The sequence below is a fragment of the Hylaeus anthracinus genome, unplaced genomic scaffold (genome assembly GCF_026225885.1).
Source record: "Hylaeus anthracinus isolate JK02 unplaced genomic scaffold, UHH_iyHylAnth1.0_haploid 4, whole genome shotgun sequence".
In the NCBI taxonomy this organism is placed as follows: Eukaryota; Metazoa; Arthropoda; class Insecta; order Hymenoptera; family Colletidae; genus Hylaeus; species Hylaeus anthracinus.
The window spans coordinates 12,766,956-12,778,727 of NW_026535289.1; the positions used below are offsets into that span (position 1 = coordinate 12,766,956).

At 44.7% G+C, this 11,772-nt stretch overlaps 1 protein-coding gene across 1 annotated transcript in view; it reads right to left on the reverse strand.

Moving 5' to 3' along the window:
- Positions 1-6,979, reverse strand: part of LOC128894681 (frequenin-1) — a 35,104-nt gene extending 28,125 nt beyond the window's left edge. Inside the window, exons 1-2 of the mRNA XM_054156597.1 lie at positions 6,550-6,979; positions 2,037-2,620 (exon numbers count right to left, since the gene is read on the reverse strand). Of these exons, the coding sequence (XP_054012572.1) occupies positions 2,037-2,100 (64 nt within the window). The 5' untranslated portion in view covers positions 2,101-2,620; positions 6,550-6,979. The remainder of the gene's footprint in view (positions 1-2,036; positions 2,621-6,549) is intronic.
- Positions 6,980-11,772: the final 4,793 nt, after the last annotated feature.

Consider the following 11,772-nt stretch of genomic DNA (forward strand, 5'->3'; position numbering starts at 1 on the left):
ACGGGTACCTTTTTATCCCCTCCTTTATTTCTGGTAGAACGCTTTTCCGTCCAAATCTCTACACCGCTATCTTGACACCGTTATTACATTAAAAACACAAGTAATTAGAACGAACTGTTATACACTCACGGTAAACATTTTCCCTTACTCGCTAAATAATTCAGAACATAGATGTTCTCCATTGTTCCCTTTCCCTTCCTAAATCCCGTTTGCCACTCCCCTAACACCCCTTTATCCTCTGCCTCCTTCTCTATCCTACCTGTTAATATCGTCGCGTACACCTTGTACATATTTTCCCTCACTCATTCCTGACCTATTCCAAATTTTTGCTTTAATCGAAACAACAACTTTCACCATTACTCATTCCCGACTCTTCAGCTCCCAAACTCTCATTCTTTTCCGTATTTTTGTTTCCCTTATCCACGAAGATATTTAACAGTTTTAAGAGAACCACTCCGTTGACGCGTTGTTGTAGAAACGCTGGCCAAATACCGACGTACCCTATTCGATCGATAATACACGATGGAGCTATCCAAAACTGTAACGCCACGATTAACCGATACCCGTGCGTCAACGTTTACATAAATAATCGATCGCGAGATTCGACGCCGCGCCGTTGAAAGTTTCAACGGGGGGAAAGAAACACTAGATAAGCGGCGATCGAGGAATCGAGTTCCGCTATAAAATACCAGGTGATGACGATAGACGCGCGACAGGTGTACGGTCGTTGATGGTGCAACAACCCCGGCGTAACGAGAACAATGCTGAACCGAAGGGTACATGGGCGACGTTGCGAGCGGGCGAAGCAGAGTCTCGGAAATTTATGGAAATCGCGATAATGAGGAACACGCGGCTCTATTTGAACAACGAGGCCTGATATCTCTGCATTTGCGCGTTTATGCGCGACGTTCGACGCGCAGTTATTAAGGTTGGGACAGTTCGAATACCGTATTATCGGAATGCTTGACCACTGTCCGAATGTTACAGATAAAATTCGAATGCCACCCGTTGGAACGTTACGAACATTGTTACATGAGTAACAACGTGCGAGATACGTACGAAACTTACATTTACCCTACGTAAAATCTTCAATCTGCTAACCTATGCAGGGAGCGCAAAAAGGCCGACGATTACTCGGATTATTTCATAGCGCGAACACGGGATTAATTAACCGTGGAAGCGTTTCTCGTTGAAACCACACGACCATGATTTGCTAACGAACCGTTCCCATCCGATGCGGGCTCTGAAAAATTCCAAAGCGTATTTTCGCCTCCGAAATGGAAAAGACGGCTAGAGAGAGTTTCCCACGTCCAATAGATTTCATGTTAAATAGCAAACGAGAAGTCTGTCGTCCACCTCTCACGTTTCTCGGAGGTCAAGTTTTTTTAAGCGGATTTAGAGTAAAGAATAAACGATATTTCGATCAGATTTATCGATCGCCTTCGAAGATGTAACTCGAACGCGAATATAAACTACGCAATTGGACGATAGAAAAACCATCGCTGCTCGACCCTTCGTTCGTAATATCGATTTTCCCTTGTTCGACCAAACAGGTGCTCCATGCCTGTTGTACAAATTAGAATGGCGATAAGCGTCTCTTTCCGTGATTTAATAACCTTAAGAGCATGAAAAAGACTTCGCAAATCGTGAAACCGATATTTCGCGTTTCTCGTTAAACAAGCTGCCGTTTACTCGTCTCACCGAACCAAGGGAAAATGAAAGCGCGTATGTATTACGCGGCAAGAATGGTTACGTGTCTCTAGAGGAAAAGCTGCGGATTGTACGCAAGTTAACGTAAAGGAAAATCAGTGACACGGAAACTACCCGCTCGAACATTTTATACGAGCTTTGCTCTGAAATCCATCGAGGAATTTTATTCTCGACCACGGCAAATATTCTTCGAGTCCGAGGTATCTCCAAGACTCGGACGCCTACTCTTCGTAGTACAAAATTCGTTCGAAAATAAAGCAGCACGATTTCACGCATCGACGCGATAAAAGCGAGATCGAGACGAAGGGGATAGTAATGGTACTCACAATACGTCGTGCTCATGAGTCGATCGATGGTATCCTGCTTCAGTTTGCTATTCTTCTTGCCCATGTTTCTCGAGAGAGTCCTCTTTCCTCGGCACGAGCGACTGTATCACTTTATCGCTCGTCCCTGGTCGATTATTTTTCTCGGGCTTCGAACAGAGTCTCACCGTGCGGCTCGCATCTTTGGCGATTCGCGGATTTCAGCTGGCGAATTACCAATCGAGATCACAGGAATCGATGCTGCACGTTTCGAACTTTAAGGGCGATTCGATTGATCCAGATCTGGACACGCGGAAGGTTAAAGGAGACGGAGAATCGATCCGTGAAATCCGAGTTCCGTGCCGCACGCACCAAAGAGGCTCTCGATTTCCCTCGCTAGCTGTTGCGGTTTCACGGGAAAACGGTTCCTCGACTTTTTCTCAAGGTTTCGAGGGCTTTTTCCACGGCGACGTTCCTTCCGCTAACTTCTTCGTATTCCACGACGAAGCTGTTCGAAGAGTCGGGGGTGATCTATCGAATTTAGATCGGTCGCGAAGCGGATCGGTTCGTCCGAAGATCTCGGGCATCAGTCCATCCTCGATTGGCGGCTGGAAAAGTTTGTTTCGTCTCGTCGTAAACAGGAATTCGTTTCGATTCAGAGCCAGATTCAATTTCTATCCCGCTACTTCGAAGCGAGTCGCGAACCGCGAGGGATTCGTCCGAATTCGATCTATTCGTTTTGAAAGCAAGAAAATTCGATCGCGAGAAAACGTAGAAGAGGTCGCGACCGAAATAGCGTGATCCGTTAAAGATTCAAAAGATCGTAACGCGAGGAGAATGATATATACGGGAAAATTGACGGCATCAAAAGTATCCACGGCACCCTTTTCACGGACTATAAATGTCGTCGGACTTATTAAATGAATGTCCACGGCTGCAGTCGCTGATTACATTTTGACGCCACCGTACGAAAGCTGGAACCTCCTTTCAACGGTGCTACCGTTCCGCTTATTCGTCTCGCTATGGTCTGGAAAGTTGCTGCGTCAATGAGACGTAAATGTTAAAAGCGAGTATGCCATAAATCTCTTCTTAGGGGACGACGAATATTCCGACATTATTAATTGCACAGCAGTACCGTGAAATTTAATAACGGTAATTAACAACTGCATACGTAATCGATTGACGGCTCTGGGACCCGAAACGCGTGTCAATTAACCCTTTTCACCTCGAGCAATTTCAATTTAACGCGTCGGTTGGTGTCGGTTGCCGGTGTTTTCTTCTAGAAATATATCATCGGCAGATGGAGACCGGCAACGGGGTGCGAATGATTGAAGGAACGCGATTCGCGAACGTACGGGAACGTTTTTTTTTTTTTTTTTTTGAGCTCCTTTGATAAAAAGCAGTGCTAAGAATTTCATTTAATGCATCGATGGATTATGGCGTGAATGGAAACTAAATCCCAGGAGTCAGATGGCCAGGCCGTTTCGCGGCACGGTCGTGAGAAACGATCGCAAAAAAAGGCAAAGGAACATTTGTCGTTGATAAATGGTCCACTGAAGGGAAACGGCAGGCTGCGAATGAAAGAATCGAGGCGGAAGCCAATTGTTCGAAACTTAAATGCGATCGCCGATTAAACTGCAGAGGAAGACGGTCGAAGGGTGATTTTACGCAATATCGGGAGATTAAAAAGTACAGGTGATTCTTCGAAGGGATCTCACCTTGCTCTATTTTCCTACTATCCTTTCCATTCGAAGCAGTCGGTGATAGTAATTCAAGTATCTAATTCAAGTATCTGAATCAAGTTCTAAATCGTTAATATAAAAATGAAAATCATTCGTGTCGGAGCATCAACGTCAATTCTCGGGTCGTGCATCGTCAACAAAAATTTCCGGAATTGTATCAGCGAAACGTGATTATTGCCATTCCCTTCTGTCCTACCGTCAGTCTCTCGCTATTAGATTAATCTCTCTGGGAATATAATTGCTTCGTTACTCGTTGAATTATTCACGAACGTTTCAGCCGAAAGATAACGAGCTTCGAAATTCCGTAAGGTACAGTCTATGACTGATTCACATCGTCCAACTAATGTCTATTCTAATGTCTAGTCTATACCATATCGAAACGCGAGTCTCTTAGCCGATTCGCGAACATGGTCCGTCGATGAAAGCGATCGAAAATGGAAACGTGGCTTTTCTCCTCGATGCCGATCAATGCGCCAATTTGTACAACGGAAATTTCAGGATACACGCTGTTCGATCTACGGTTAAAAGCCTAAGCGCTCTGCTTAAAAGTAAACGATAAAAGCAACGACCAAATTGAATTGAAATTTTCCATTACTCGATCGAACAACCGAAAGTAAACTTCTACCCGTTCACGTACGGTGAAACAAATGAAATTCCCTCCTGTGACGGTAGTAATTACTTCACCGAGCCCCGTCATCCCAGAAAATAGAACGTAGCGTGTTGCGAATAAAACCGACCCGGCTGAAAGGTCGGTATCTGCGCGTCTTTGGAATTGCCCTAGATGAAAAAACGCCGCCATAAAACGGAACCAAAGACTTTTGCTACCGAGAGGAAGCTGCGTGATCCAAATATAACTATAGTTCTTAAATAAAGTGAAACCTGTTACAATTCTAAACGCCCGCACAGACTCTCTGCGTTTTGAATTATTCCGAAACCTGGTAAACAGGTGGCAAGGATGTCGCGACTTTAGCGTGAATATTCTCCGAAGGTACGAATGTACTCGAAGTAAACAATTACAAGGTGAAGCGCTGATTGTTCGGCACCGTGCCTATTGGATTATTGGATATTCCGGTCTGTTGGCCAATATCCCCAGAAGTAACCGACCGAGATGCTGTCTGGTCTTGGCAGATCGCTTCGATACGCCGATAACGCGAGTTCTCGAAATTATATCACGAGTTTCGCCGACTCGGCGCACTCTGAGCCCGAGTCGATACACGTCGATGCAATCAACGGTGGGCCGCGATAATAGAGAAACAAGAGTATATACTGGCAAACTGTTAGGAAGATTTTCGAAACGTGTAACGAGTAGTCCGGAGGATTTTATAGCGAAACTACGTCTGTGTCGTTAGGGGAAGTCTGGAGCGACCTACCCTTCCGAAGCATCGTAGCGAGCCCGCGTCGAGAGTGCTCGACCAAGAGTTTCTTAGACGACGAAACGTAAGGGACGGGTATGTAATTGCCTGGAAGCGCGACTATTTTTCTCGTCCAAGATAGTTCCTCCTATTTTCCTTCGTAACACGTGTTTTTTGTACGAGCAACTATCTCCTAACATCGAGGTCTATTACCATCGTACGCGTACTCGATTTCTAGATTTCTCTCCACTAATTGTCGTACCGTGCGTCACTTTAAAAGAGTCAACAACCACTGCGTTACAAGTACAGTTTTCTCGGAACAAGCGAGTCTACGTTTCGGAACGCGTATTATATCTCGCGCGAAGGATTCCTCTAAGCAAGATTCCCACGGGATATCGAATTTTGTCCCGCACTATACAGGGCCACGGTGGGAGCGCGCAGAGAATAATTACACGCTCGTAACATTCACGTCCACGGATCCAAGGATCGGAGCGACGCGCAAACGAAACCGAATTTTATCGACGAATAAAACTGACGTTTTTCACGATAAACGCCGTGTTTGGCAGAAATGGATGATATTCGTATCTGGATAAAAGCGTCGAACAAGAAATAAAGCACAAACGATTAGAATTAAATTTCAACGATCAGAAGTCTATCCTATTATCCGTCCGTTGCGAATAAAGCTCACACGGTGTTCGCACTTTTCATCTATTATTCGAATAAAATTTTCCGGATGCCTCCAGACATGCCTCCGGTAAACCTCGGCCGCGTATGGGTCGCTTTATAAAAATGCATTCGTGCGGATTGCGAGCAGAGATGAACGAACGTTTATACGTTTAACAAGCGATGGATCGAAACGCCGCATTTATTCCCGACAGATTTATTTAACTAGCAACGAGTCAGGAATTCTTCGATGCAAATTCTTGCCATCTTAATTAATCGGATATCAACAGTCGCGAGTTGAAAGGACGAATAGTTTCGCGATCTGCCGTATCTTTCGTTCGTTATCCGAAACTTTTATCAAGATACGAAAGTTTCCCGTCTCTGTCTATGACCTGGTAAGGAGAACGGGCCGCGTTAAACGAAATCCCAGCATCTCGGCATCGAGGTCCGCTCAAAGTGATCCTGTAAACGTTGCGGTAGCAGAGACGCGCATGCTGTCGGCAGACAAAAACGCGTCGCGAAGGTGTCGATGCGAACCGAGCCGAAGAGATCCCGGCGAAACGAAACGAGGCGAGATAATGGTCCGCGGTCGCGATGGTACCCGGTGGCGGAGGCGTTGCAGAGATTTCGGTGGTCGCCACGGCACAGAGTCGGGACCTGTCCCGTTTCCTGGTAACCGGTCGACGATCGGAACACGCGGATTTCCCTCGCGGTTCGACGTCGGCTCGCGAGACGAGGCCTGAACTTCGAAGCAGCGAGTTTTCATTCATGAATCCTCACCGTCGTCGAGAAACGATCGCTAGAAAACGCGAACCAGTGACGTCATAGCGTCGCGGCGCTTGGCGTCGAACTGGCTCCGCCGAATGGCATTACGTGCCAGTGCGTTGCTACTGGGACGCGCAAGCGCGAGCCATCGCTTCGCTTCGGCCGGAGAATTCTCGATCGTTCCTCTTTCTTTCCCCTCTGAACCCTAGCGCCTTCGCTCTCTCGCCCCCTCTCGTGGCTTTCTCTCACCCCGTGCAACCCCTTCTCGTAACTCCTGCCTAGCACTTGCTTCCTCTCTTCCTACCCCAGATACGGCCCTGCTCTCCGCTTTCGTTCCTCTATCGCGATATCAGTCACCTTCTCTGCCAACCGGATCCTCCAAATACATCGAGCAAATTGATTTCGATTGACCAAAGATAATTTCCACAGGCTGGCCTGGCACTTTCTTCTCGTGCCCCGCGAGTACCTACCCCCGATCGGTTAAACGGTTAGTCGCAGTCAGGCGAATGAAACGACAATGAAACGGACACTTTCTTGTGTCTTTTTTTTTTTTAGGTAATAATAATTTTTATCAATGAAATGTAAATATATTACAAAGTATGTCTCAAAGAAGCCGCTTGGTTTGCGGTGAGCAAGAATTTCTTCAAACTGGTGTACCTGAAAACAAAAATAAAGGTATATTTGAAGAATATGTTAGACCAACGGGTCCCTGATCGTAGGATTTTTTTTTTTATTTTCTTATATGCTTTTCTTTCTATTCTCTATTTAATCACTTAATTTCGTAATGAAAATTGAACTTCAACTTCGAATGTACGTCACTTCGTTTGAAATTAATTTTCTCCGAAATCCTTCGATCAGGGACCCGTTAGTCTAATATATTCTCCAAATCTACCTTTATTTTTGTTTTCAGGTACACCAGTTCGGAGAAATTCTTGCTCACCCACGCCATCGTCTGTTACGACGAATCGAATTAACCTGTTTTTAAAACAAAAATTCTTTCATGGTTCTTTTAAGACATACCTTGTAATATATTTACGTTTCATTCATAAAAATGATTATCTAATACCTTAAAAAAGACACACGAGAAAGTGTCCGTTTTCATTTTCCTGACTGCGACTAACCCCTTAACCGTTCCTTACAGACACGCGACTGGAACCGTCATCTCGAAATAACAATCTGTATTTCATTTAATTTCATTCGTTCGTACATACACTCGTATCGTTCTTTCTCGAATCCACCGTGTTCCGAGATCCTCCCGAACTCTCGATCCCCGCCATCCAGGCTTCTTCGACTTTTCCGTCTTCGTCATCCTACAACGTGTTCGTCGATCCATTCTTATACGGCTTTCGATTCCACTTTCGCAACTTCTCTACCTACTCGCATCGAGAGAACTACTTCGGTTGTTCGCAGTTTTGCCGTATCTGTGCTCGCGCGATCGCTACTTCGCGTTTTTCCATGTTTACCCTTATTCTCTCCGAGTCACATGCACCGAATGATAAATACCCCGTTCATCCTTCTCCCCGCCCTCCCTATATTTCTTCCCGCGAACGCGCAAACATATGCGCGTCTTCGTGTTTTTTTGTCGGAATGAATAAGGATCTCGCGAAATTACGGACTGCGCGGAGAACAGAGAGCGTCGTTTGGATTAATAGGAGCAATCGGGGCGAGAAATAATCCTTGTCGTCGCGAGGGACTCGTCTCGCGCGTCTAACTTTTTCACTGGCAAACATTTCCGTCGGTCTGAACTTCTTTGTTCCTATGATTGAATTATTGTTTTCCGTGGAACGCTATCGTACGAGCTGTTTTGTCGCGGTCAACGTTAATTTCACGATGGAACACTTCTACGAGGGAACTATCGTTACGCTTTTACGATTATTAGGGTCGATAGGAAATTTCAATGGCTAGAAACGGAATCTTCGATCTCGGTCCTTGGTCGATATCATTCGTCGCTGGTCACTGTTATTAATAATAATAATAAAATAATAATAATACTTTATTTACGGGCAATCTGCCCTTGATATCAAGTACAATGTAGTAACAACGAGAACAAGAAAAACAAACCAAAAATGGTGACGATTACGGAATCCTATAATGTAACGTGTTCATTGCGCATCTGCAAAATTGCAACGACTGACCTTTCAAATGCCAAAAGTGAGTCACGAAAAAGATCAACAGACATATTAAGGCTGTTAGCGATCGCACATATTCTTGTAACTCAATTTTCTTTCGCAATTGAGGTACGATATGGATCGGTGTGAAAAATATCGCTGCTTCGAAGTTGTCTACTTGGAATATTAAATTTCGACAGTTCCAGTACATTCGATTTTACTATTGACAATTTGAGAAACTAGCATGAGATCGGCTAATAGTCGTTAATATTTAATATAATCGCGCGACATCTCGATGGTCGATAAATCAACTCTCCCCCTCCATTGTTTACACGCGAAACGAAAAGCTAGGCGGCTTTCTTCTCTCCCGATGGATCATAACTCTTGCTTCGCAAATAACGTTGGTTCTTCTGGTCGAAGCATTCGCGAAAGTTCACCCTCCGCCGTTGCTCGTGACCCTCCATTATCAAATGAAACAGAACGGAACTCCAAACGAACCGGTATCTTCTTGTTTATCGCGGTGATCGAATCGTTGCCGCAGCCATTGGCTCCACCATTTCTTCTATTATCACTGCCTCCGCTATCCGTCGACCTTCTCCTCGCTCGTTTTATCGTGTTTCGAATCGTACCGAATATGGATAGACTACGACCGAACCTCGACGAGTTCGACTCCCGCTACACGATTTGTTTAGAAACAAAAAAAAAAACAAAAAGGATGTCACTTTCGTAAACGACAACGAAATAAAGCTACGATTTAAAAAGGTTTCGAGTCGCAGCGATCCGATCGTACTCGATAACATCGAAAATGGCATTATTCGCGGGAAAAATTTCGTTCGTGTTACGAGTCGATTTCAGTTTTCAGTTTCGATTTACGTCCAGCCCTGTCGCGCTATAAATATGACGTGTCCAACGAGATCAAACGAATGATTTATTCGCTCGACGCGCTCTCTCCAAGCCACGATTTCTACCGAGCTGGTTTTTCTCGTCCCGTGCCCAATGGATTTTCGCTGTTCGACTTTGGAATTCTAATGTAAGCGAAATTTGCTCGGGTTCGAGTGGGAACGATCGTTTCGTCGCGATTGCGAGATCCACCGTTTCCAAAATTTTAAGCGACGGCAAAGCTGCGATTAACTCTATGCACGGGTCGACCTTTTTCGACGGCAAGCCATAGACGAAAATTTCGAATTTTCGTCTACTTAAACGAGTCGCGCGACCTCGTTGCCTTTAATAATTTCATCGACGACCGTACTCGAAATTTCCAGTTCCCATTCGTTGGCCATCGTTTGGCGTACGTCGACACACCGGCGGTAATAAGTTCACGGATTATCCGTCTCTTAAATCATAGCGAAAACGCGTTCCAGCTTTATTCCCCCTTTTTTTTTTTTTCATTTAACGCTCGACGAATTTACGCGTCTACCACGAATTCCGATATGGGAATATTTATACCGCACACTCGTATCTTATAGTCAGCAAATATGCGTTAGAATTTTCGTGTTGACCGAGTCCTCGCGCTGCAAAAGTCACCGATATTCCCCTGCATTCGAAACTCGATGTTCCATGTATCTCATAAACCTCTGTCGGAATAAATTTGCATCTTTGGTCTCGTAGGTCGACCGTCTCGCGAGCGATACGTCGACAACCCCTAACCATATATCGATTTCTCGTCACACGTGTAATTACGGTATTCGTACCCATTTGTGTAAACCTAACAGATTATAAGGCAAGCGGATCGATTCGAGGCTAAACAAAGAATTCTAACGCGGCTACTTAAAAAAAAGTAGCGTTTTGATTCGTTTTGATTGTTTCTTAATATTTATATATATTCCTTTACTTGGGAACTGTCAATTATCTTTGTGTACTATTTGCTTTGTTGTGTCAATTTTATAATGGGTTATGCCCGTATATATATTGAAATAAATGAAATAAATGAAATAAATGAAATAAATGAAACAAATGAAACAAATGAAACAAATGAATACGGAATAGATAAACGCGTGAACGGTATACGGATCGAAAAAGATTTCATTGGATCAGAATTGAACGGAGTGGTTGCAATGTATCAGAGTAAGCAAGAGGACAGTAGTGGAGATCGATATTAAGTCAGACTCCGATTCCGTTCGTAGAAACTTTGGAGTATAATTTTTACGACTCGAGACGTCTTCGACCGACGAATCTGTTTCCTAAAATAAATTTAATATCGCCGTTTCACATATCGATCCCGTTTCGGTTGATTTATAACAAGTATAACGTCGGAGAAGCGAAGGAAAAATACGTGTTATCGCGGAGGAGCGTATTAATTATTCTCGCGCGAGAAAATGTCATGGTTCCCAGACGTCGTAACGGATGGCCAACAAGTACACGAATCGTTGGGCCGTGCGCGATTCGGATCGATAGATTTAAAACGAGCCCTTGGAATGGGTTCCGCGGTGACCCGCGGTGATGAATAAAAGAACAGGTCTTGCTCGACGTTGCGTCTTAACGGGAAAATCGGATATGTAACTCTAAAAGCACCGAAATCTCTACCTTCGTCACGTTCGCCGTCTCTTTTCCTTTTTCCACGGAATCGTTCATTTCTTTTATCGAAAGAGTATAGACGCGCGACGATATGGAAACGAACGTTGCTGGGACAACTGGAATCGACGATAACGGAGAACGTGCGAGCGCGCACATGTCCCCGATACACCGGTGGTATCGCGTAATTGTACACTGTCTTGCATTCGTTCGTTTCAATCCCAGTAATTATTATCCGCGCTTGTTACGATCCCGGCTGTCTATAGATTTCCAGGAAATCGCCACGCTTGGCTCGTTCGCACGCATCGTCGCGGTCGTCGATGACTCACACCAGCCATTAAACAAATGCGAGGGGTCGTCCAGGTGAAACAGAATGTACACCGGCTCTTGATTACAACGCGGATTCGTTAAATAAAACAACGTCGTTTCCTTACTTCCGACCTGCTTGCGTAGTTTCTTCCGTTGGAAACGATCGACTATATCGCGGAACAAGCGAAGGGCCGGTGAATCTTTGCGAAAGGACTGTTGGACACTTCGGGCCCTTGGCGACTCGATGTGTGAAGTTTAGTCGTGTACGTATTTATAATGAAACATTTATGTAAAAATTTATTTGAAAATA